General features: G+C 41.1%; 2 protein-coding genes across 4 annotated transcripts in view; one reads left to right on the top strand and one right to left on the bottom strand.

The window, feature by feature from the left end:
• The window catches only part of LOC146501606 (disheveled-associated activator of morphogenesis 1-like), a 28929-nt gene extending 12244 nt beyond the window's left edge, over nucleotides 1-16685 (top strand). The window contains 28 exon segments of the mRNA XM_085134346.1: nucleotides 346-435; nucleotides 4512-4583; nucleotides 4844-4938; nucleotides 5579-5849; nucleotides 5851-5913; nucleotides 6034-6144; nucleotides 6260-6363; nucleotides 6634-6700; nucleotides 6786-6903; nucleotides 7582-7720; nucleotides 7922-7980; nucleotides 8071-8117; nucleotides 8119-8155; nucleotides 8158-8208; nucleotides 8211-8257; nucleotides 9409-9708; nucleotides 9796-9903; nucleotides 11043-11140; nucleotides 11226-11310; nucleotides 11518-11624; nucleotides 12297-12385; nucleotides 12500-12668; nucleotides 12855-12962; nucleotides 13158-13198; nucleotides 13201-13217; nucleotides 13304-13435; nucleotides 14640-14810; nucleotides 15267-16685. Coding sequence (XP_084990472.1) covers nucleotides 346-435; nucleotides 4512-4583; nucleotides 4844-4938; nucleotides 5579-5849; nucleotides 5851-5913; nucleotides 6034-6144; nucleotides 6260-6363; nucleotides 6634-6700; nucleotides 6786-6903; nucleotides 7582-7720; nucleotides 7922-7980; nucleotides 8071-8117; nucleotides 8119-8155; nucleotides 8158-8208; nucleotides 8211-8257; nucleotides 9409-9708; nucleotides 9796-9903; nucleotides 11043-11140; nucleotides 11226-11310; nucleotides 11518-11624; nucleotides 12297-12385; nucleotides 12500-12668; nucleotides 12855-12962; nucleotides 13158-13198; nucleotides 13201-13217; nucleotides 13304-13435; nucleotides 14640-14810; nucleotides 15267-15479 — 3009 coding nt within the window. The 3' untranslated portion in view covers nucleotides 15480-16685.
• Nucleotides 16686-16742: 57 nt separating this feature from the next.
• Nucleotides 16743-24751, bottom strand: l3hypdh (trans-L-3-hydroxyproline dehydratase). Of its 3 annotated transcripts, none has more exons than XM_085134366.1 (7): nucleotides 24464-24751; nucleotides 20791-21275; nucleotides 20549-20718; nucleotides 19987-20109; nucleotides 18944-19081; nucleotides 17651-17772; nucleotides 16743-17354 (listed from the first exon to the last, which is right to left on the bottom strand). In XM_085134366.1, exons 2-7 carry the CDS (start codon nucleotides 21266-21268, stop codon nucleotides 17261-17263), a joined length of 1125 nt encoding a protein of 374 aa, XP_084990492.1. In that variant the 5' UTR covers nucleotides 21269-21275; nucleotides 24464-24751; the 3' UTR covers nucleotides 16743-17260. The 3 variants fall into 3 exon arrangements, with proteins under 3 accessions (XP_084990492.1, XP_084990494.1, XP_084990493.1); XM_085134368.1 differs by having other exon boundaries at nucleotides 16743-17264; XM_085134367.1 differs by having other exon boundaries at nucleotides 16743-17772.
• Between the last annotated feature and the right edge of the window lie 1532 nt (nucleotides 24752-26283).

Below are 26283 nucleotides of genomic sequence, written 5' to 3'. Positions count from 1 at the left end.
AAACCACACCTTATCTTTTCCCCATTACTCACACATCTAAAGCTGGGAAGACATCTGATTTGTTTCAAAATCGCACTGAATATATGATGAGACCATCCAGTGATACTATGAAGAGATTGAGCTAAAAACAGCTAGCAGAGCTGCTTTTCACTTATGTTTTGTTTGGTTTGATGTCAGTTGTTTGTAAATTTGCAGGATGATGGTTTTGAGAATGATGCTCGATATTTTAACACTCAAGTTATCAATACGGGTTTCATAATCTAACATTCACAGATTTGTTACTGTGAGTCCTCAGCACCAACATTAACATTAACCTTTTTCTCCTTTTTCATCTTCATTTTGCAGGATGAGCTTGATCTTACAGAGAAACACAGGGAAGCCATGTTCGCACTGCCTGCAGAGAAGAAATGGCAAATCTACTGCAGCAAAAAGAAGGTAAACAGATCTCTGTTGGCTGCATAGCACATTACACCGTATCAGCCTTCATAGACTCGCTGCTGTCTGCCTTTTTTTTTTTTTTTTTTTTTTTTTTTTTTTTTTTGGGGGGGGGGGGCTACAAATATCCCAGTAGCCAATTTTATGTAATCTCCTCCCTCATTGATTTGTTGATCCCTTGAGCTGTGTGTTTTCTGAGTCTTTTATCGCTGGATCCCTATGCTTACCGCAGACTATTTTATTTTGATGTAGTGAATATGTCACTGCTTACAGTAATATTCAGGACATAGCATTGTGAACCACCTTTTGCTAATTTAATAGTGTGCCTCCTTAGGAATTCAACTTGACAGATAATTAAAATACAAAGGGTAGCTGAAAGGGTGTGTTGATGGAAACTAGCAGTTAAAGTTGACGTACGTCTGTACTGGTTTTAATCTCTCACAAAAGAGGGAAGTGGCTAAATGACATGAGGGAAGTTTGATACTACGCCAGTGCAGTATATTTAAGGCTTCTGCCAGAAACCGGTTAGTCTGCAGTGTTCTCATCTAAATTATCAAACCATTCCTGTAATGTAGAGGCTTCGGTACTATGCCTTCCCCACAGTACCGAAGTAGTTCTGGTATCCCCAATATTTTGCTTTAAGAAATAAGTAACTTACATTTCAGACTTTATTAGGATCAAAACTTGGTCTCATTTTCATTGCATCTGCCTACTGTTTGTATAGCCAATTAATGTATTGCTTATGCAAGCCATTATCAGTCAAACAGATAAACAGCTAAACATTTCAAACAAAGCACATCATTCCCATTCCACAAAGTGCTTGTAATATCCCTGCATTAATCCCTTGTTCTGTTATACATCTCTGGAGTTACAGTCACTTTCTCCCTCGCTACAAAGTAAATCTTTTCTACTTAAAAGAGCTCCTTTGTGAATAACTTCCTTGAGCGGATGCTACATGAGGTGCATATAAAAATAGTGCGTAGAGGGAGTAAAGGGAAAGCTAAATCTGGCCTCCTACATTAGATAATCCACTAACAGGGAAGGTACTGTCAGAAATGATGAAGTTCTGAAGATTTCAAAGTTCCTATTTTTTCCCTTTAAATTTTGACAGCACATTTCCTCCTACACAGCGTGGTTTTTCTCTTCTTCTCTTCCTGCCTGATTCAAAAATGAAGGCATATTTTTGAATTTTTTTTTTTATTCTCTTTTAGGTAACACACCTATCCCTTCAAAGCATTGATGTAGACACAACATATACTCTACTACTCTGTGACAGTGTCGTGTTTCATTATGGCCTTCCGGATAAAAGGAACGTCAGCTGTTTCTCCACATAACAACTCATCCTCAGTATGCAGGAAAATGCAGACGCCTGTTCTGGTTTAGCTCAGTGCAAGTTCAGCTACCTCTTAATGTGCCCACACATTTTTACAGCAGTGTTTCAAGGCCAAAGGTATGAGGGTGTAGGATATCCTGTCCTGACTAGTATGCAGACGGGCCATGCAGATTTATTAATCTTTTCCTACATCTGGTAACAAACTGGATGGTGAGGAGTGCTGGGATTTAGCCAGATGGATTGGATATTTAGATTATGTGTGTGTGTGTGCACTATGTAAATCCCCAGATAAAACAGCTGCAGAAAGGCATAGATGTTATTAGGCCAGAACAGCAGAGCAAAAAAAAAAAAAATCACCATTGTTTGAAATGTCAGTTTTCTTCCTGCTTTTGCTTTAGCCAGCCCAGAGAGTTTAAATATGCATGAAACAAATGTAGCTCTTGGCAATGAATTGAATAGGTGTATTTCCCAAAATGTCAAATTACTCCTTGTAAAGATTTGTTTGAGCCAAAAGTGTGTATTCATGTTGATGGATAATTTCTTTGCAGAAATGGTACGTTTCCAGCACAGTTAAGTTATTGGATATGACGAGAAGCTCGAGGAGCCACGTCAAATTTTCCTCTTTCGCTGGACACATACTTTAAGTATAGGTACACTTATGGCTTACTTTAGCTGCAGACAGCATCAACTAGTCAGTCACAACAAGGCAAGTGATGGAGAGTGCTGCATGCTCCTGCATCTACTGTGCCCCAGTTAGTGGCCTTATTTCAGTAGCATCACAGTGCACCTTAAAAATAAACCTCAGAATCGTTGCTTTACTTCTTTTATGTTAAAGGGAAGATGGGGGAGGATTTAGGTGAGTCAGACCTTTTTAAATGCAGTGTGGACCTACAGAATAAGGGTGAGGGAGGAGAGACAGAATAGACATCAATATTGCTGACTCTGCAGCAAACTTTGGCTCCAACTCGGACAGATAAAAACTCACCATCAGAGATTCAGAGGGGAAGGGTGTGTGTGTGTGTGTGTGTGTGTGTGTGTGTGCGTGTGCGTGTGCGTGTGTGTGTGTGCGTGTGTGTGTGTGTGCGTGTGTGCGTGTGTGCGTGTGTGTGTGCGTGTGTGTGCGTGCGTGCGTGCGTGCGTGCGTGCAGAGAAAAGAGGAAGCACTTAGTTGTCCAAAGCAAACAGGAAGGCTTCACTTCCACAGGTGCTTCTTTTGTATGTGAGCAGCGGGTGGGTGAGTGAGGGGGTGATAAGGAGGAAGATGGGTCATTATCGGGGCACTCAAAGCCCAAGTGATGAGGGTGCTCTTTTTCCACCAGTTGTTTCTTGGCTTCAGAAGTCAAGCTGAATGTGGAGGAGATAAGTCATTCAAAGCTTTAGCTGTTTAGTTTGGCCAGACACCTGAGCTGATGAAATCATGCTGTAGAGAATCAATCTGCTTCCTGTCTCTTGTCTTTTGTCCATTTTCTTCAAGGCTACATCATCTGCCAAGAAGAAGATTTACTGATCTGGTTGTCAGCAAAGATTTTTTTTTTCTTTCTTGGGTTTCAGATTTTAACGTGAGGACAAAAGAAAAGTTTAACTTCTTGAGTTCTGAAACGGGCTAACTATTAAATGCACAGTTTAAGATTTCGTAATGTGTCTCTGACCTTTATTTTTTTCAAATGTGAAAAAAACAAACCCCTCAAAATACACTCCTAGCCTGTCATCATAACTCTAAATAAACTGACCGCTGACTTAGAAGTTAAAGGAGTAACTCTTTAAATGTAAAAATGGTCCCACCTCTGCGTCTCCTTCGCCTCTTCAAACTGACTGGACCTTTTCCAGGACCCATCTGGTCAAGCTGGCACTGGTCTTGAGTGGAACAGCAGGATCAGTCCTTCCTGTCACAGCACAAACCTTGCAGACCAGCCAAGGCCCACAGTTTCGACCAAGAGCGGCCAAATCTCTACAGGCTTGCTGTATTAACTGACGCCCAATTAGTTTCTGATGGTCACAGTTCACTTGTGCCTAATGGAGCATGAGTTAAACTGAAAGCCAAGAAAGCTTTTATGTACATGCCAAGGTTAGCTTCAAGTCACTTTAACCTCAGTGTTTTAGTAGTCTTTTTAAGTCAAATATGAAATCATCTCAGAAGTGCCTAGCAAGTTTTTTGTTTTTTGTTTCCCCCCCTCCTTTAAACTTGCAATGCAAACGTGCCTGTGAGCAAGATTAATCTCACCATAAGTCAGGCCATGTCCTTAATCCACAGTTTAAACATGCATTTGCTAATCTCACGATTTTCTCAAGCAGCTGTGCACTCGTATTTTGGCATTTTTCACTACCTCCTGAAACTTAGTGAAGCTCTGGAGGATAAAATAGCTTGAATATCTGTGTCGCCCTACTTTGAGCTCTCGATTCGTTTTTGGCTGGTGGCTATTTAAGCTCCAGTCCGTCTGTTCCCTGTCCATTTGTCTGTGTTTGTGTCTTTCAAAGCCAATCAATCTGAAAAGTGACGGAAAGAGGAGAAAAAAATAATTTGCTTTGAAGTTAGACTTCAGGGTATTCAAACATGTGACATGAACCAAATAACTTTTCTTCTCATGTGAAATATGTCCTTCCAAACCACATTCTTATGTAACTTTGAAAAATGAAAATCATACCCAGTTAATATTTATGAGCTAATGCCTCGTGTTTTCCTTCATTTTAATTTTCTTGTCTACTTTGATGACAGTGAAATGTATTTCATTTTTCTGTTTTTCAGGAACAAGAAGAAAACAAAAGTGCAACTAGCTGGCCAGAATATTACATTGATCAGCTCAATTCAATGGCAGCTGTAAGTAGTAACATGAGCGAGATGTCTTTTTTTTTAAATTTACTAAATGGTCTTTTCTTTTATGTAATGTAGTGATGAGATATGATGACTTTTAAACATTTTGCACGTTTGTGGTGCTGAAATATTACAACCAGATTTTTACACTTTTTTTTTTCCCCCTTATTGACATTTGTTTTGTTTTTTGTGACCTGTTTATCATTAAGAAAATTAACTTTATTTTGGCCTCAGATCTTTATGATGTTCAATCTTTTGTTGAACAGAGAAAGACGCTCCTCGCTCTGGAGAAAGAGGATGAGGAGGAGAGGAACAAAACTATAGAGAACTTGAAGACGGCTCTGAGGACCCAACCTATGAGGTGACCAAAAAGTTTAGAACAGCAAATAAATACACTCACATCCATATTAAAAACTATGGCAGATCCTAAGGATGAAAAACAAATGAACACATTAAATTATAACAGCTTGTGCTATAGAGCTTCAGTTTTAAGGCTACATGACTATCAGGTAAGTATCTGATGTTGCACACTACCAAGACGCAGTAAATAAACTGGAGGTCTGTAGCGTGCAAGCTGATAGCTGTTGATATATTTTTCTTTTTCATGTGCCCAGGTAGTTTATGTATCTAAACTCAGTCCCCCCCCCCCTTCTTTTTAAATGTCACCTGTCATCATATCCCCTGTTATTAACCTGCATCGCTGCGTCTGTCGCTCTTTTCAGCTCTTCATACTCGTATGGAAATGCACCCTTTAAAAAACTGAACACCCGTAAAGGTTTTTCATTGATATAAAAGAACATTAAAGGAGACCATCTCATTTTCAACACTTACTGAATATGAATTCATTGTACTGCAAGAATACACAAGGACACAAGGAACATTCACTGCAGTTTTAACCCAAAAACTTGGGTATTATCGATGCACTATACTTCTATGGTATAATTAGTATTTCCTTAAGCGCTAAGATCATCTCTGTAAACCGCAATGACGTCTCTGTTCAGGTTTGTGACTCGATTTATTGATCTGGATGGCCTGACGTGTATCCTGAACTTCCTGAAAAGCATGGACTATGACACCACAGAATCACAGATCCACACGTCTCTCATCGGCTGCATCAAAGCTCTGATGAACAACTCGCAGGGCCGCGCCCACGTCCTCGCTCACTCCGAGAGCATCAACATCATCGCCCAGAGCCTGGCCACAGAAAACATTAAGACAAAGGTGGCAGTCTTGGAGATCATGGGTGCTGTATGTCTGGTGCCTGGCGGGCACAAAAAAAATCCTGGAGTCAATGCTGCACTACCAGCGTTTCGCCTGCGAGAGGACGCGCTTCCAGGTGGGTGGGAGCAGTTGAGGGCAGTGCTCTGATTTTAAATCTTTCACAGAGACGTAAAGCAATTTAAAAGCAACATTGCTTGAAAGTATTAATCATCTGTATTGGATTTTCATCTCTCAGACACTTGTAAATGATCTGGACCGGAGTACGGGGCGGTACAGAGATGAGGTCAGCTTGAAAACAGCCATCATGTCCTTTATTAATGCTGTGCTGAGTCAAGGAGCTGGAGAGGTAATATATACTGTTTTCATGCATCTTTTCACACAGGAGTCACTTATTCAAGAGGCTCTTTAAAGCACTGCTTGCATCAGTATCTTACTGCTGTTTCCCCCCCCCCCTGTTTTAGACTAGTTTGGAATTCCGTATTCACCTCCGATATGAATTTCTTATGCTGGGGATCCAACCTGTGATCGATAAGCTACGCTCTCATGAAAACGCCACGTTAGACAGGTGAGGTGCAACTTCGCTCCAAAACATAATCTCTTCCAAAGTGGTGTCTGTAAACATTTACAGATCAGTAACAGCTAAAGCAGCTAAAGAAGTACACAAGCACACATACTGTGAGTCCTCGTCTTTAAACTCTACACATTATCCTGGAACCCCCCCAACAACAACAACACAGTAGATTTCAGAGTCTTTCCAACTAATGTGTGTCAACATTAATACTCTGCTCTTTCTAAGTGTGCGAGTTCATCACTTAATTCTCTGTGACACTTTTAGGCATTTAGACTACTTTGAGATGCTGCGGAACGATGATGAGCTGGCTGTGTCAAAACGTTTCGAGTCGGTAAGGAAAAGAAACATCTCTCCCTTACTCATCATGTGAGGAACAAATGTTTATTCATTTGGGTTTTTTTCTGCTTCTTATCCAGGTACATGTAGACACCAAAAGTGCCACGCAAGTTTTTGATCTCATCCGGAAGAAGATGAGCCACACTGATGCATATCCGCACTTTATGTCTGTCCTGCATCACTGTCTGCTCATGCCACGTAAGTTTAGTTGTTTGTGACTGGACAAACAGGCTTGATAAATATTATATAATAAGAATGTTGACTTTGTCCTGATTAGTCTGTCCAGAAGGTGGATTAGCACATTCCCAGCCAAACTAAATCTGTATTCATTCAGACGCTAATATTTAGTTCCGTAACTATTTTCCCTACCTCTCACTTTCAATGGATTTGAAGTGAAAGAGCCACTAAAGACATGACTGCACGAGGCTTTTTGCTTTAACTCTCACTCCTCTATTCTGTGTTTTTCAGGCATTTTTTTGAAGAAATAAAAATGGGAGTGAGCCACAACCAGTGATGTGGTTTCACCCCAGTGTTAGCAATAATCTGCAAACTTAGGAAGGAAAAATAAAACAATTATATATTAAATTTGATGCAGTGCACTTTTAATTTCCACAGTAAAGTATAACAGCAGTACCGCATGTTGTGCACTGTGAGCTTATAAGGCACTAGTTAACATCTTGTCCCCATATGACTGATGAAATTTCACTAATCAGTAGGAAATACATTTGTCATCTTGTTGTAGCCTTTAATTATTTTGCCTCCTTTAGGCTATCTAACCACTGTGGATCCAAGTGTAATCAGTATTTTCTCCGATAACACTGAATGGAAGAGTAATGGGAAATTTGCTTTCTTTGCTCTCTTTCTTTCCGTGTCCAGACAAGAGAAGTGGAAACACTGTACAGTACTGGCTGCTATTGGACCGCATCGTCCAGCAGATGGTCTTGCAGAATGATAAAGGTCATGACCCTGACGTCACACCACTGGAGAATTTTAACGTGAAGAATGTTGTCCGGATGTGAGTGCACCGATTTTCCTCTGAACAGACGGACACGTAAACATGGAACAGATTGAAGAATGTAGAAACAGGGCTGAAGTAGAAATCCATGTGTTTGACAGCGTTGGTCAAAAATAGCTCCCCTTTATGTTCAGAAAAACAATCAGTGAAGTCGTTCGCGGAGACGCTGTAAGTAATTACGTGTGGTCATTCTCTCTGCAGGCTGGTTCAATGAAATGAGGTCAAACAGTGGAAGGAGCAGGCAGAGAAAATGAGAAAAGGTGGTTGTTCGATTATAAATGGAATGGGACAATCTTCTTACAATGAAAATCACGTTTTAATAAAATCTTGCTTTAATTTCCCCATCACAGAGCACCATGAGCTGCAACAGAAGTTTGAGAAGAAGGAGCGTGAATGTGGACGCCAAGACCCAGGAGAAAGAGGACATGATGCAGACCTCAACAAGATGAAAGAGAAGCTGGAAAAGGAGAGCAACGAGCACAAAAATGTCAACAGCAAGTGGCTGAACTCACCGCACGACTGCATGAGCTCAGCACCGTATGTTTCCCTTTAAAGTACTTTGCAATTACAATTACCTTCAAATGAAAACCTTAATGAGTAGGATGATGGACTCTGACAGCCAGCGGTGGTTCCAGAATAATCATATGACCTAATCTAAGAAGTTAGGAGTAGTACTTTAGATATCACAATGTGATCTAAATTTATTAAAACCTCCAAAATGACAGCAGAAGGTTTTTTTTTCTAGATGAAAAGCAGAAATGAAAAAATGAACCATTTTTAACTTCTGTCTCATTAAAGGTCACTTCTGTTTATTTTCATATATTTCATATATACTGTTACTGTGGCCCTGAGTTCAAACACATGCAAGCCCACAAATTACAATGGAAATTGAGTAAAACATAAAAGAAATAGAAAATGTTCACAAAAAAGTGTTTTCGGGGTGACAACAATGTGACAGAACAGCTGCCGAGGTGACAAGCTACTGAACGACTAATAGCAAACACCTATCTATGCATGTGTCATGCGATTAAAATGCACATTACCCACATCTTTTTGTTCCTCACAACAACGATGAAAACTGTTAAGAAAAAAAAACAGAGCTTCTTGTCATTTCTACAGTTTTTATGTCACATTGTTGTCTCCCTAAAAACATGTCCTTTGTATTTTGTGTGCTTTTGCAGTGTTTTTCTATTTGCTGGCATTTTCATAAGTCCAAGTGCGTTAACCTCTCAGGGCCAACATAGAATGCAGATAAAAGAAGATGACAGCTGATGGTTTTGAGAATCCATTTCAGCTAATGTACCCCTTTTCTGCTGGACTATAATCAGAATCCAGAAAGTTCCCAAGACCAGGAATCTTGTTTCTTGTCTATAGTGACTACAATTCTACTGAAATGGCACAAAACTCTCATAAAAACTGTGTTGTTGAAGGCCAAATGTAGGTTTAAGAAACTAATAATACACAGCTACCTTACTTGAGAAAGAAACTCATGAAATTAGGAAAACCTTTTGCTTTATGATAACAAAAATTAGACCTTAGACTGGTATCATTTTAATTATGAATCAGTGTGGTATGGTTTGTGTTGAAAAAAGCATAATAAATTTTTGTAGTTACAGTTCCATTGAATGTGCAGCAATACTCTTTCCATGAGAATTGAACCCCTCTCGTGTTCCCATGTGTCTCTGCAGAGGCAGGCAGCTGTTGTTCCTGGCGGCCCTCCTGTTGCCCCCGGCCCCCCTGGTGGCCCAGTGCCTCAACCAGGCTTTGCAGGAATAGCCCCACCTCCTCCACCACCTCCTGGTGGTATGATGCCTCCTCCGCCACCCCCGCCGCCTCCGCCAGGTGGCCCTCCACCTCCCCCTGGGCTCCCGCCCATTGGAGGTATCCCTCCACCACCAGGAGCGCCACTGGGATCATCGCTGAAGAAGAAGAACATTCCTCAGCCATCCAACCCTCTCAAGTCCTTCAACTGGTCCAAGTTAGCTGAGGTATGAAGAGCAGAGGCACAGGAGGCCTCCAGATATTCCTGCTCTTTGTTAAAATTTGACATATAAGATGTCTTTTTTTCCTCTCAGAATAAGCTGGAGGGTACGGTCTGGATGGAGGTGGACGATGCCAAGGTTTTCAAAGTGCTGGATTTAGATGACATTGAAAGAACCTTCTCAGCCTATCAGAGGCAGCAGGTACTGAGAATGATGTAGTTCACTTTTCAGTCTCACCACATGTTGCTGTCTAACATTAGATAAGGCCAAGGGTAGATGGGTGGGCAGAGGGTTCAGTTTGCTTGGAGTTTTTTGGGATTTAGGCTTGGCTGCTGTTCAGTTTCCTTGGATTTTTTTTTTTACTATATATTTTTTTTATACTGTTGTACAACTTTTCTTTCCTAAGCACAGTTTTGGTCATGGGGAAGAGGTCATATCAATAAAAACAGGAGAAAGGAGATATTTTGAGAACATTTGGCAGTTAATTAGATTCCAGACTTTCATGCTTGAATGATTTTAAACTCCTCACATTTTGAATGGAACGCTTCTTCTTTTTTTCTTTTTTTTAATGGTTTAGATCATTCTGCTATATGTGATTGAAAATGCATGAGTGCGCTGCTCACAATCAGCTGTTCCTTTTTTCTTTCAGTTTGCAACTGATGTAGTTTCTAGAAATTCATAATCGGTAGTTTCTGGATTAGAAGGGCATGTCTTTTTAAAGAGGAAACTGCAGCCCAGTATATGAAATGTGATCTAACGCATGTTGAATCCACACACATTAAAAAAACAAAACAAAAATGTGCATTTTAGATACTCAGCATCAGCCTGATCAGTTTAATGATTAGTTATGTGCACAGCATGTGAAGAATAAGCATGTAGTGATAATCTGAACAGCCACTTACAGTATGTCTTACTATGCTCACGTCATTGCTGATCCATTGTCATTGAAGTGCTGAATGATTCATTTGTTTTTATGGGCTGCAATCACGTAACTGCTTTACTTATTCTAACGAGTGCTTACATCTTCCCTGCTTCTTGCCTGCATTTTAGGACTTCTTAATGATCAATAACAGCAAACAGGTGAGTGCACTTACAGTACAGTAGTTTCTACAGTCACTCTTTGTTCATATATTTGGCGTCAGCTGTCTTTACTTGTCGTGTTTGTGTGTTCTCGTGAATTCTACAGCCACTCTGGCTCCTTTCAAATGTGTTTTCAGCTCTCCTTCGGGATGCTGGCACATGTGTAATCCAGTCCTAATTGTTATGCGTTTGTCTGTGGCAGTAACTGAAACAAAATGTGAGCTTCATGCTTTCTAACCTCTTAATCACTGTGCTAACAGAAAGAGGCAGAAGACGACACGCTGGGCTCCAAAAAAGTCAAGGAGCTGTCAGTGATTGATGGCCGTCGAGCTCAAAACTGTAACATCCTGCTCTCACGGTAAGTTCAGTTCAGGATTTAAAAAAAAACAAAAAAAAAACAGACACAGCAGATGTTATTATATTCTATCTGTTGTGCACTGCAGACTGAAGCTTTCAAATGATGAGATTAAGAGAGCCATCCTAACCATGGACGAACAGGAGGACCTTCCCAAAGACATGCTGGAGCAGGTACGGCTTTCATGCAAACATAAAACAGCTGTGCTTTCATTAATGCACGTCAGTTTAAATCACAAGTAGTTAAGAGGTGAGCGGAAAACGTCATGCGCCTTGGAGCGAGAGACAGTGGAAGCAGAAATTCAGGCATGTTCACTGACGACAAAAAGCAGAGGTGTCTGAGTATTCGATATATTGAAAAGTCTTTTCCTTGTCCTTTAGTTGCTGAAGTTTGTCCCAGAGAAGAGTGATGTGGATCTCCTCGAGGAGCATAAACATGAGCTCGATCGAATGGCCAAACCCGACCGCTTCCTTTACGAGATGAGCAGGTGAGTTTCTCTTTATGTGCAGCGTATTATTTCACTGTTTACCAGCTGATAACCACAGAGCTGACGGCATCAGGGCAGAGCAGCTCAGATCTGCTGACAAACAATAGTCTTTGTTTCCTCTTCGTCTGAGTAGATAAACCCAGTGACACATGGTTTTCTACTTAACGGGAACAATAGCAGTCTGTGTGAAACACTGTTTTGGAGAAAGTGAGCCGATAATTTAATAACTTTTATTGCAGTTTTGCAAATAAAGTCATGTAAGACAAAAGAAAGGAGTGTGGTTACCAGCAAAGGTCAGGACGCTGGTGGGTGAGATCCTGCAGCATAGCAACAGTAGAAATGTATGTAAAGGAAGAATCACACAGTCCGTTTTGTGCCGCTGTAGTTTCCAGTTTGTCGTTTTACAGGCTGGACTGGAAGACAAATGTGGTATTCATTAAGTGCACAGTCTGTGCTTTTATAGGCTTAAATCATAAACACAGCCAAAAATAAGCTTCAGTACCACAACTAAAACTTTTATATGCTTATATAAAACTTATATAGTGCGGCGATTTAAGTGCAATGTTCATGATTGTGGCTTTTGTCTACATTTGTGGATTTCCCTGTTTATAATTTATTATTTGTATCTTTTTCTCCTTCTTCTCTGACACGTTATTTCCATCCTCGGTCCAGAATAAACCATTACCAGCAGAGGCTGCAGTCTTTGTACTTTAAGAAGAAGTTTGCAGAGAGGATAGCTGAGATCAAACCCAAAGTTGAAGGTGGGAAATATGTGCTTTATTCAATAAAAATGATATCTCAAATATGATTGCTATGATTTATCCAAAGCAAACATATTTATATTTCCAACTTTGTCCATTTTCCTGCTGCTTTAGCGCTGGGTAAGGCATCTAAGGAGGTTTTAAACAGCAGAAACCTGAAGCAGCTGTTGGAGGTGGTGCTGGCATTTGGAAACTATATGAACAAAGGTCAAAGGGGCAATGCTTATGGCTTCAAGGTGTCTTCACTCAACAAGATCGCGGATACTAAATCCAGTATCGACAAGTAAGAACATTTTTCAACAGTGGTATTAAAACTTTGCAGGCAGCAGTAGCAAGAATGGCATGCGGTGTATAAAAGTCACATCTGGGAATATTATAGTGATGAAATTTCATGTGGATGTTCATATCTGAAAGTCCATCATGAAAGCCCTATATTGCACATTTGACACATTTTGCTGTGTGTTTGCAGAAACATTACTCTGCTGCACTATCTGATCACCATCCTGGAGAAGAAATATCCCAAAGTCCTGAAGTTCCAGGAGGACCTGCAGAGTATCTCAGAGGCAGCCAAAGTCAAGTAAGTAAAAGCCGGGAGCAGTGATTCCCAAATGTTTTTCTAATTTTTGTTTGTAAAATATGCCAACAATTGTGGTTCAATTCTTGGCATATAAAAAGAGTTTTCTGTAAAGGGTGAATCATCTGCATGGGGAACCTAATTTTCAGCTACTTCCTTTTTAAGTGAATGGTGATGACCTTTCTTTCTTCCACGCAGTATGACGGAGCTGGAAAAAGATATCGGCAACCTGCGCAGTGGATTAAAAGTGTAGAGAGCGTAAGTCATGGATATTTATTTGCAAACTCAGCAGAGCTCTTCTTTATGTTCTCTTTCTAATTGCTCCTTTTGATTTCCACTTGCAGGAACTGGAATACCAGAAGAAAGGGCCGCAGGAGCCGGGTGACAAGTTTGTGTCGGTGGTGAGCCAGTTCATCACCGTGGCCAGCTTCAGCTTCACTGATGTCGAGGACTCTCTCATCGAGGCCAAAGAACTGGTGAGTCATTCGGCCTGTGTGGTTTCTCCAGAAAACCCGAGGGTGTGCACGTGCGTTTGAGCAGACCGGACAGCGTCGCAGTCGCCTGCAGACACAGGCGCTGAAAGCTTGCATCCCATTTCCTCTCCATGCAGCTGTTTCTACAAGCCTTACTGACCCCGCCAGGGACCTTTCTAGGAAAGCGACCAGCAGGAGAAGCGTTTCGGCTTCCTGCTGCAGTGCCACCGACACTTTATTGTGCGGCCTGCTTGTTGCCATGTGTGAGGGCCAAGAGTGCAAACAGGAACATAGGCTTTAATATTATTTCACACTGTGGACATCAGATTACACCTGCCAACTTTAACATGTCACTTTATGTTGTGCAAACAGAATCACAGCATCGAAGCAAACGAAGACGAAGCAAATGTGGATTTTATGGGGACTAAACTCCACTACCAGCAGAAACCTGAACATGTTCACATTTCAAAGGGCAGTTTGACACGCTAACTTGTGATTTATGTGTCTGTCTTCCTGAATGGCAGGAAGAGGTGTTTTTTCTTTATTATTTTTATATGTCCCACAGTGTGGTAACATGGGAACCATTAGTTGCTGTTAATCATTTACAGTATGCCACGGTTAAATATTTGAATGTTTACAGCGGCCCTCTGTACTCACGACTGGAAGCCAGATAACCTGGTGACCCTCTAAGTGGGTCACTGCATCAGCTCTGTGCATATAAACAAATGAAAGCAGAAAAGGTGACTGTGAAATAGTGTTTATTGATTGTTGCTGTGAGGAAAGAAATGTATTCTCTTTTTTTTTTTCTATTGGGGAAAAACAAACTTCAGCATCTTTTCAGCTCATAGTTTCCCTGTCTATGCCATAACTGCTGTTAGCAGTCACATTTTTGAAGCTGTATCTTCCCAGCATGATCTTGCATCTGGGATTTTCTTTTTTAATTTATTGTGAAAAAACACCCAACAAGCACATTGCCTTAATTTGAGCTCTGGCTCCAGTCTCTGACCTCAGCTGCAATCAGTAGCCGGTGAGATCTGGATGAACACGGCTTCAAAGCCCGACCACTCCTGCCCTGCTCTGGTTTCAAAGAGCTGGGGCCTAATGCCTCTCCTGTAAAGCAGTCAAAGATGGAATAAAACGCGGTTCTGCTGCGTCCTGCTGTAAATCTAATCCCGTGTGCCCCCTCCTCTTCTCTTTGGTCCCGCAGTTCCTGAGGGCAGTAAAGCACTTTGGTGAGGATGCCAGTAAGATGCAGCCAGATGAGTTCTTTGGCATCTTCGACCAGTTCCTGCAATCGTTCACAGAGGCTCAGCAGGAGAACGAGAACATACGAAAACGAAAGGAAGAGGAGGAACGCAGGGCCAAAGTAGAAGCTCAGGTATGCGACTGATCTCTCTTTTCGTTCCCTGAGATTCTCTGTAGAGCTATAGCTGCTATTAAACACTTATTTAGCACCTTTAATTTATTAAATACTACAATGCATTCATTTAGCAAATGTTACACAGTCATAGGAAATATATTTGATCTGTTTTCTGTCCTACGTGAGAAGATGGTATGACTCACATCTGTGCATCTCATTAGGTCTGATTAGATTAGAGCTGAAAATGGCTTCCTAACCTTAGATCAAAGGTGCCAGCATCTGCCCACTAACTCCTCTACAGCTCATTGCATTATACAGTGCATTGATATTATATAGTCAAATTGGATGTTATTACGTGACTGCTTCTCTGAGTCATAAATAAATAAAAACCAGGAGGGCTCAGATTCCCGTATCCAAGCAAAGCTAATAATGCTCTTCAGATATTTAAATGACAGTTTTCATTTGTGTCCCCAGCTACGTGAGCAGAGGGAGAAGGAGCGAAAGGCCCGGAAAGCAAAAGCGAACGGAGAGGAGGATGGCGGTGAGTTTGATGACCTCGTGTCAGCGCTGCGGTCGGGCGAGGTCTTCGACAAGGACTTGTCCAAGATGAAACGTAACCGCAAGCGGATCAACAACCAGAACACAGACTCGGGCAGGGAGCGACCAGTCACAAAGCTGAACTTCTAAATGGGCTCGATCACTCGCAACCCCCTGCTCATCATCATCAGCCTCCCTCTGGGGCGAACTGACATCCACATTCCTCTTCACCCTCCTCCACTCCCACCCACCTCGGCTCGGGTGAACCACAGCATTGCGTCATCGCAGCAGGGCCACACACAGCACAACATGATTAGACCTCTCATCCTCTAAGATTTTGATAAGAAATAGAGCAGAAGCCAAAGGTTGATACTCTTGGACCAAACAAGAGGGAGGAAAAGAAATGTTTTAAGTCATGCTGGAGAAAGGTTTTCACGGGTGTTTTGACAGGATCCGTTCGGTGCCGTTTTTGTACGTGAATCTATGCACAGAGTAAAATGTGCATCCGGTTGAGTGTTTCCGAGGCTGGAAGCTCGATCAAAGCAAGAGGACTATTCCTCTAAATGGGGCCATTTTGTACAGACTGAGGTGTGCTGCTTTCACCTGCCTGGATTTTCCGAGAGATCATTTCTGGAGAAAGACTAGACCTAAGCTTCCTCTTGATGCTGCCGCTCTCTTGCAGTCACAGCCATCACAGGACTGAGAGACTGTGTTGTATAGACGGATGTGGTTTTAATTGCAAGTGACACAGCTGAGGGTCTTTTTTTTTTTTTTTGTATTCACCTTTTTTTGACGTGCATCACATATATATATAAATCTGATCACTGTATGTTTTTATTTGAACATTTTCCTGTTACGAGCTGGCCTTAACTCTGATTTGATTTTGTTTCGTTTCTTTGTTAAGTGGGTACTCTCAAAGGCCTTGGCCTGATCTGCAATTCTTAACAGGTGTGTGGACACTCGTGTCATACATCACATACATCTATAGTATACAAGCGTGTGTGCTTGTTACACATGCACATAGGAATTCATAATGCTAAATACCATTGAAATTAATGCAATACACTTGTCTTTCCCCTTTGAAGAGAGTGCCCTCCTTAAATGTTTTTTATTATTTGAATAGATGAAATGTTTGCTCCATGCTGGCTGGATTTACACTGCATCAAATGAAAGGGCAGAAAAAAAATCTGCTCCACATGTGATGTTTTCATTCTTGTAGAAAACATCACATGTGGACGTGCGACGTTCCCCCTTCAGCCTTGTGACTCCATCCAGCCGACACCTCCACCGAACTTTTATAATTTAAACTGCCTTCCATTGTACAATGACCTAAAGATAATAAATGGGAGAAAACTACTGATGAGTTTGATTATATTGTTTTTCAACACATGCACTTTCACGCACCATTGACTCTGGTTTTATAAAGTTGTTTATTGCTACTAAAAACCTTGAACAGGAAGTGGAAGCATCTTTTTTATGTGGCTGAATTTTAAACTCTAAAGGTAACCAGCATTGTGGCTCCATCTAGTGGTCGGTAAATGCAACAACATTTAATGTGCACTCCATTTAATGTACACTTCAAATCATCAAAGCAAAAATCCCTTTTTACATTCAGTCATACACGATAACATAGTTATTTATGTTTATTATCATATACAATCAAAGTTCACTATCAAGAATATTTTAGTAGATATCTGAATGGCAGTACACTTCCATTTAGCAGTTCTTCAGATTTTATCTTTAGTTATAACCATCCATCCATTTTCTACTGCTTATCTGGGGCAGGGTCTAAGCAAAGCAAAGAAACCCAGACCTTCCTCTCTCTAACCCTTCTTCCAGCTCTCTTGGGGGGATGCTGAGGTTTTCCAAGCCAGATGAGACACTCAGCATGTCCCAAGTCCGCCCCAGAAGTTTGACGTGGCTGAAACACCTCACCTAGGAGGAACCCAGGAGGGATCTTGGTCAGATGCCTGAATCAACTCAATGGATGTGGAAGAGTACCAGTGACTGAGCTCCTTGCAGTATCTAAGAGTTAGTTATGTACTTTGTTAATCTATTAAATATGATTTAGGACAATTTAAAGATTCACAAGATGTATAATAGTTTTTGTTTTTCTTAAAACAGGTAAAAAAAACTATTTCTTCATTTACTACTCAGGTAAACCAGGCCACCAAGGTCTTATTTTCTTCATTACAGATCCAAGTCTTGGCCACCTAAACGGTTTTCTATTCATAAAATGTGTTTTTGTCTTATTAAAAACCACCATTATAACCTTTTGTTTTAATTTGTTTTTGTATAGAAAACCTATACGTCTTGCTTACTTCAGCAGGAAACCATGTGTCAGCTTGTCATCTGCCTCCTGCACAAAGCGTGAAACTCCGGTGTAAAAAGCTCTGCCAGCAACTTCCACCACTACAGCTTTGAAGTCTCCACACTTGGTCTCCTGAGCATTAAGACAGAAACACAATAAATGCTTCAGATCATTCTATGATGAGCTGATTCAAAAGAATAATTTAATTCATATTTATTTATATAGCACCAAATCAACAATCAACAACAGTCACCTCAAGGCACTTTATATTGTAAGCTAAAGACCCTACATTAATACAACATCTTGGATTTTAAATTTGATTTTAAATTAACAGGGAGCCAATGTAGAGAAAACAGTCTGGGAGAAATATGCTTTCTCTATAGTTACTCTCGCTGCAGCATTTTAGATCAACTGAAGGCTTTTCAGGACATCCTGATAATAACCATGTTGTAGAAGTAGGAAATTAGAGGTCATCCAGGACCTGCAGTTTTATTAATTGGTATGTTCTCTGGCTTCATGAACAGATAAAGTTAGGTATCATCTGCATAGCAGTGAAAATGCATGCTATGCCTTGAATTAATTTAACACTTGTGTGAAGATTAATCTCCATTTACATGAAGAAACTGTAGTCTCAAAACAAACTGGAGATATGATTCAAACCGCTGCAGTGCAGTACCTTTAATACCTGCAGCATCCTCTAATTACTGTAATAAAATCTTGTGGTCCATTGTCAGAAGCCATAAGAAGATCATTTGTAACCTTCACTAAAGCTGTCTCTGTGCTGTGATGAGGTCTGAAACCTGACTGAAACTAGAATAAACTATTCCTCTGCAGATGATATATGCAATGTGTAAGATGAGTAATTCTGACAGCAAGTAGTGATTTGTTTGCTGTCAGTCCACACATCAGCGCGCTGCGTTTTGATGTAAGAGAAACCCGGAGCATCTGCTTCATGGTGACTTCACTCTAAGACATTTAAATACAGGATTTCAAATCAGTATTTTAGAAACTGTCAACCTGAGGAGCCAAACAAAGCGATGTTATATTAAATTGCACCAAAATCCTACACTTAGGATTAACTATTATTAACTGTATTACTGTTTAGAAACAAAACACACAAAACGTGTTCTTTTTAACTTGGATTAATCCTGCACATTTCAATACATCGTAAATCCACTGCGCCATAACGTCTAAATATTTACTTATTCTTTTGGTCTTTTTGCAAAATGCACTTCTTTCGTTTTCCACTCTTTGAACAAGAGGCGATCACCCTCATTCCACAAGAGAACAGAAATTGTGATACCTCAACAGCCTTTCCTGTGAACTGGGACCCAGTGGCTCCGCTCTGGAACGTCCTGGTCTGGTTCAGCTGGATGAGACCTTTGTGATACTGAAGAGCTACTCGAGCCGTGACACCAGAACCAGTCGGGCTTCGGTCTACCTGAGAAGCACAATTTAAACCTCCTATTGCATGAAGTTAAGGTGACACCAATGAACAAAACACAGACCTTTTGTCTTTTGTATGATTCCAACACTTGAGCACTTAAAGAGGATTTTTGAATCCTCTTTAAGTGGATTCAAAAATCCTCTTTGTCCTTAATGGAAGTAAGGACAAAGACTTAAAAAGTGACAACAAATAAAAAATGTCCCCAAACGTGTTTTCTTGCAATATGACTTGTTTTTCTTTCATATTTCATCTGAACAGTTGTTGTGTTTGTCCATTTCATTTCTGATAAACTCTGCAGACTGCACAAATAAAAGACGATGTGACCACTTTACATAATGCTCATTATTCATTGTAAAAGGCCGATCTCCGGCACTGTCAAACTGCTGGCTGTGAGCACAGTCACAGCTGCTCTTCCTTAGCTTCAGCTAATACAGCTGTTCCAAATTGTAATGTGACTTGTTAAATTGACCAGCTGTAGCACTTTCTGGAAGCTGCAGCCCTTCTAAGACAAATGTGCTTACGTGTACACTTAGAGCTACTTCAGGGTTAGACAGGACTAAAGACTGTATTTAAAGTTGGATGTGGATTCAGGGCCTAAACAAAACAAACAAAAAAGGTGATAAGAAGTGCCTTAAATCTGCATTATTTTTAATGACCAGCAGGGGGACATTCCTTATTTTTCATCAAACTGCTGCTTTCTTCTCTCTTATGATCTCTTTAAACATATTTCTAAAAAGCTTAGGATTTCAATCAGTAGTTTGAAGTCTTTCTTGTTTATTTAGTTTTTTTTTATTCTAATCAATAAAACGTAGTTTACGTATCTCACTATAGCGTTACCCACACCCACACTCAGGCTTCATGACAACGGTTTATCCTTCCACCAGCAGGAACTAACATACCTGAGCTTCAGCAAACACACAGATATTGGTGGTGGGTTCAGGGGAGTAATCGTCTTTCCCGTCTGTTAGTATGGTGCCATACAGGAAGGCCAGATCATTGCTGGCTGGATGATGCAACTTCACCTAAAGGATAATAAAAATAAGGTAGAAAAAGAAATCAGTTCACACTGTAGTTGTGATATGGTTGGGAGCATCGTGTCCAGATACTTTTGGGTGACATCAAGCTGAGAGGACATGTAATGCTCAGATTTTTTGCTATAAGCTCTACAGGCATGCACTGCATCCCATATAAGTACTACCAGATGTTTCTTGTGGCCTCTAAAAATATCCTGTGCATACATTTGAGCCATAATTCGACAACACCCTAAAAGCAGATGTAATGAATAAAAAAAGAAGCTGCCAATTCAAAGCAGCTCTATATAAGATCAGGCCTACTTTTTCCCCTTTTTAAATTAAAGTATGGATTATTTAGACTTTTAGATTACTAGAAATTTAGCAAGTGATATTCTCACTGTCTGTGTAATAATGCTCAGTTTTTTTTAATTTCCTGTCAGCTGATCACCTGAGATTTGACAGCTCTGGTCACAGCTGTGGCTGCGTCGACAAGATCCTGAGTCCTGGACTTGGACACATCCAGACCAAACCTCTGGGCATTCACAAAGGCATAAAAAGCTCCTCCGTAGCTGATGTCAACCGTTACTTCACCAAACCCCTCCACCGACACTGTCACATCTGGTAAAAAATATTGAATTAGTCCTGGAGAACATTCAAATACCTGAGAACTATTACAGTCCTTTGTGCTACCTGTTGCAAATGCAAACGCTGGCACGCTGAGAAACCTCACTCCTCCCGTTTTCCCCTCAGAGTACTCAACAAAGGCCTTCACCAGGCCACAGGGACAGTGGATGTTCACTTGTGTCTCTGGCGACTTCGGCTCTTTCACTAGTTTGTAGTCCACAGCGAAGCGTCCCAGTGCGATGACGGCGTGGCCGCACATGGTGCTGTAGCCCTCGTTGTGCATGAACAGCACCGCCAGGTCGGCCTCGGGTAACTCGCTGTCCACGATCAGGGCCCCGTACATGTCATAGTGTCCTCGCGGTTCATACATCAGCACCCTCCTGAGGTGGTCCAGATGTTCCCGGACGTAGCGACGTTTGGAAAGCACGCTGTCGCCTTTGACCTCTGGGTAGCCACTGAGGATGATCCGCAAAGGCTCTCCACCCGTGTGCATGTCGACCACAGACAGCTCGCCTCCCTCGTGAGGTGGAAGCTGCATTTCCATCTCAGCGCTGATCTCAGAAATCAAAACAATCCTTTGGGTTATAAACTCATTTATATTTTTAATACACCTTTTTTAAAAATGTAAACACTTGCATGGGAAAATTTTTGAGTCTGCCTGCAAGCTTTGTTTGAAAATTATCCCTCAATTCAAAACATACATATGGAGCATGGGTAACAAATACATTTAAAACGATTTATAGCTGGATTTATAGCTCGGTGTCTGGGTCGCGTGTTTAGTTTATGAATGCTAAATTCTGCTTGAAGCCAAATTTGCTGAGTGATAATTCATCTGTAACATTGAGGCCACAAGATCAGCTAAAAAAGTAGGACCTTTGTCAGTTGATACCAACTTGAAAATGAGCTTGAAAGTTAATATTTGGTATGATCGTCTTTATTCTTCCACACATCCTGAATTCTCTTAAACAACCTTTCTTGTCATTTCTTCAGGTAGACTTCAGGAATAGTTCTCCAAGCTTCTTGAAGGACATTCAAAGCTCTTCTTTCGTTCTTTGTGTCCAGGGATGGGCGTCCAGGTACGCACCGGCTCACTCCTGGTGGCTGTTTGTCGAGGCCTGGAGCCTGGGGATTGCTCGGGCCCCTCCGGGGGTAGGGTGCCCTCAGCCTCTCGGCCCGGAGGTCAGTCACTCTGGCACAGCTGGCTGCCGGCGGAGCTCACGGGCACGTCACTGCAACCCCCCCTGGCTTCTGCTCCGCGGCTGCTGAGTGACCCCTCAACTGGGGCTCTCCTCAGCTCTTTCTGGGAGAGTGGCGCAGTTGCCCCTCTGTTGGTCTTCCTTGGTCTCTTGTGCTCTGGGGGTCTCTGGATGTCTGGAGCCTTAATCTCCTCCATACCTGCTTCATGCCCTGGAGGACGGGGCTATGGCTCCCCACACCCTCTAGCAGATCATTACATGAAGGAACCATTTAAATACAAGTGCGCTCATGCTCACAGGTAATAATAATAATAATAATGGATTGGATTTATATAGCGCTTTTCAAGGCACCCAAAGCGCTTTACAATGCCACTATTCATTCACACACTGGTGGAGGCAAGCTACAGTTGTAGCCACAGCTGCCCTGGGGCAGACTGACAGAAGCGAGGCTGCCATATCACGCCATCGGCCCCTCTGGCCAACACCAGTAGGCAGTAGGGTAAAGTGTCTTGCCCAAGGACACAACGACCAGGACAGAGAGCCCGGGGAACGAACCGGCGACCTTCCGGTTACAGATACGCTTCCCAACCCCCCTGAGCCACGGTCAGGGGGTTGGTACAAACGGGTGCTCACAGACATAAACTACACCCTTTTTGGCTCCTACCTCAAAGCACACTGTGCGCTGTCGATCCAACGTGCGGCACAATAATATTCAATAATTAGTTTTCACTGTTATATTCACATAGGTCATCGCAATGATGTTGTTTATTATATTGCTCTCTTTTTTGCTTCTTTTCTCTTTTTTTCTTCTCAACAGATGATCCAGGTGATTGATAAATGTATTTTTTGTCTGTTTGTTTTGTTAGATTTTGTTTTTTGCCCTTTATCACCGTTCCTCTTCCCCGCTGTTTTTCTTTCCCTCTTTCTTTCCCCCTTTTCTTTCCCCCAGTCAAGTCTGTCCTGTGTGTAGCAAGCGAAAATAAAATAAAATAAAATAATCAATAAAAGCAAAGGTGAATCAAATAGACCAATACGGCAAGGCCGGGATGGTCCATTTGGTAAAATAAATCCGTTGGGCATCTTTCTTTGCCTTTAGACAATAATTCTGATGGCAAGAGAGCCAAACGGGACAGGTGGGAAAGAAAAAAGAAAAAAAAAGCTCTTCTTTGGATATTGGCTGCCTTCTGTCCTGTTCTCTGTCAAGATGACCACGCACTGCTTCAATAATGTTGAAGTCCGGGCTCTGGAGAGGCCAATCCATGACTGACGGTGATCCATTTTATGTTTTTCTATCCAGGTATTCTTTTAATGCATTTGCAGTGTATTTGGGATCATTTCCATGAAAATAAATTACACCCACCCTTCCCACTGAGACCATTTCTGATGAGGGTTCAATGAACAGTAAATGGATCAGCTAAAAGGCCAGATGCAGCACTCAGGTAATGTGTCAGGTCATGTTGGATTTTTTCCATATTACTTAAGACATGACTTCCAGATATCATTCCTCTGCTGTAAATAGATGATGTGACAGACCTAAAAGTCTGTCCACTTGTCCAGTTTTTACAATTTAAAAAAAAAGAAAGAAAGAAAATACCGTACACCATGGTGAGCTATGCCAAGTTTTTGGCTAGTAGCTCTGTAAAAATACTATTCTATTTTGTAGCTATTAAACTGTGTTATCTTTTTGTAGATTCAGCTAAACAAACCGGGACAAATTGTGGGTTTTTTTGTGACAGTCTGTCAGTAACAAAGTGGATAAAGATACTATTGTTGGCTAAAGTTGGCTCTTTGTTACTACTGGTTCATCAAAAGATGAACCAGTAGTAACAAAGTATTAGTACAGTTGTAGTAGTAGTGTCCTATTTATGCTTGAGTGATTCACGTTAAGTGGCTTGACAAACAAAAACATTCCTCATAAAAACGAGTAAAGAGAAAAGCAGCCAATGTCCAAAAGAAAAGCTCTGAAAAACCCGAAAGAACTATTGCTCAAGAGAACTTCTAAAAAAGTACAAGAATAACTCTTTGGAAGCATAATATGAAGAATGAGGAGGGGTTCAAGACTTTGCTGTGTCTTCTATGATCAGTGTGGAAGCTGTTGAGCATCTAACTCCTGTAAATTATGTGTTTATTCATACTTTAGATCAAAACATTCGTTAACATTTAAAAATGTGAGGGTAGATGCAGTAAACAGTAAATATGCAACATGGATTCGCATTAAATTTGACAAAACAGGCACCAAAAGGCGAATGTTGTGCAGGCTGATCTGAGGTCATCTTAAAAATAATTTATGAGCAACAGTTTTGCTTATATTCGTTTTTGAAAGCAAACGGGTTTATAGTGGGGACTTTATTGTTGTTTTTCTCAATACATGCTGTGCCGTGTTATTATTATACAAACTTTTCCCAGTTAAACGTTTGGATGCCTGCAGTAGGTATAACGGAGTGCATGCAGCGCAACTCTCCAGTAAAAGGCAGCAAAAACCCAGCGTTGACTCACACAACTGCAAAGAGGAAAAGAACTAAAGCTCTGGTAAGTTTACTTACCTGCTGTAACTTTTCTCTGTGCTCAGATCTCAATCTTGTGCAGCCCTCCTACTTTTTTCTTTTCTTTTCTCTCTGTGTGTTTCAGTTACACAAAGACACTAAAATGAAGCATTAGTGCCACCCGCTGTTCTGGAGGGCTGCACGAAGTTAGTCTTTAAACAGCCCAGTACACAGTTTTATATTCACACAGAGATGCAGACATATGTTTCTCTATATGTTATATAACCCTTCAAAAATAGGCTGAAACCGATTCAGTGTTTCTGATTAAAGATCGTATCCAGGAGAAATCCCACCTCCCCCCAAATAATAATAAATGAATTTATTTTTAAAATTCTTACATGTGTATTTATGTTCTGCACAGCAGTTGTAATACTTTATAATACGACCAGTTTATAAAGGTGTAATTCCCCTGTAATTAAATGCAGTTTCTTCGTATGTTATTTGCAGTGTTGGGGAGTAACGGAATACATGTACCGCCGTTACGTATTTAAAATACAAAATATGAGTAACTGTATTCCGTTACAGTTACCGTTTAAAAGGTGGTCTTTAGAATACAGTTACTTTGTTGAAATAAATGGATTACACGGCGGTACTTCGCTGTTTCATATTGTGGCGGGTCAGGACTGTTTGGGTTTTGTTTGACAGCTAAGTTCTGTTGTTCCAGGTGGCAGCGTTACGGTTACCATGGTTACAGGGTGACGCTCTCTCTCTGCGTGTTTCCAGGGTGAGAGAGCGCCTGTTGTTGTTGTTGTGCTAAGCTAATAGGCAGAATGCTACAGGTATAGCTCTAAAGAATGTAGCATCATGGGCGGTGTAGTCCGTGCTGCAGGGAGAATGGACTGCCATACACGTTATGTGTCTGTGAGCGAGGGAGGGAGAAAAAGGAAAAGTACGAGCTGTCATCGAGCAAAAACGGGAGCTGGAAGCATGTAAATATAATAATAACCACTGCAGCCAAGAAGAGAGCCTGACGAGCCCAGCTGTAAGTAAGCTATTAAGACTCGACTGTACGCTGTGTTCGTGTTTTCCTCCGAAACGATAAGTCCCGTTGCAGCAGCCTTTCAACGCCTCTCTCTGTCTCTCGCTAGCAAAGTTGTCCCAGACAACAAAGTAAAGCTAGTTTTCGGCTACGAGCCCGACACGAACCCGAACCCGAACCGTAGTAAAGGCCAGAGGTCCCTTTACTACGGTTCGGAGCCGCGGACCTTCAGTAACAGTAATAAATCACAGCAATAGTACATTCATGTAGTTGTAAACAGCATGATAATATATTAAGTAATCCAAAGTATTCAGAATACGTTACTCTCATTGAGTAACGTAACGGAATACGTTACAGAATACATTTTGGGGCATGTATTCTGTAATCTGTAATGGAATACATTTTAAAAGTAACCTTCCCAACACTGGTTATTTGAAATTACATTGTAATTATATTTAGCTACAAATACTTTAGGTAGATAGGATAAGAGCATCTCCTTTCCTCTAAAATAGCTGGAAGTTATGCAAGTTTATGTCAATCCACAGCATGACCTGCACCTTGAAAAGTCCAGTGTTCTTATAATGTAAGATTGGGAAATACTGTTTGTTTTTATGCCAAATTATCAAGAAATTACACAGTACTTAAAAGTACTTACAGCATAATTTGTGTCTCCTTGACTTGTTATCTCCATGTGGGGACCTACAATTAAGTATTTGTTATCTATCTATCTATCTATCTATCTATCTATCTATCTATCTATCTATCTATCTATCTATCTATCTATCTCTCTCCCTCCCTCCCTCCCTCCCTCCCTATTAGCACTGTTGTTTAAAGATGATTC

The sequence above is a fragment of the Neolamprologus multifasciatus genome, chromosome 15, assembly GCF_963576455.1.
Source record: "Neolamprologus multifasciatus chromosome 15, fNeoMul1.2, whole genome shotgun sequence".
NCBI lineage: Eukaryota > Metazoa > Chordata > Actinopteri > Cichliformes > Cichlidae > Neolamprologus > Neolamprologus multifasciatus.
The sequence above is the reverse complement of the archived record's forward strand: the minus strand, read 5'-3'. Positions and strand labels throughout refer to the sequence as shown.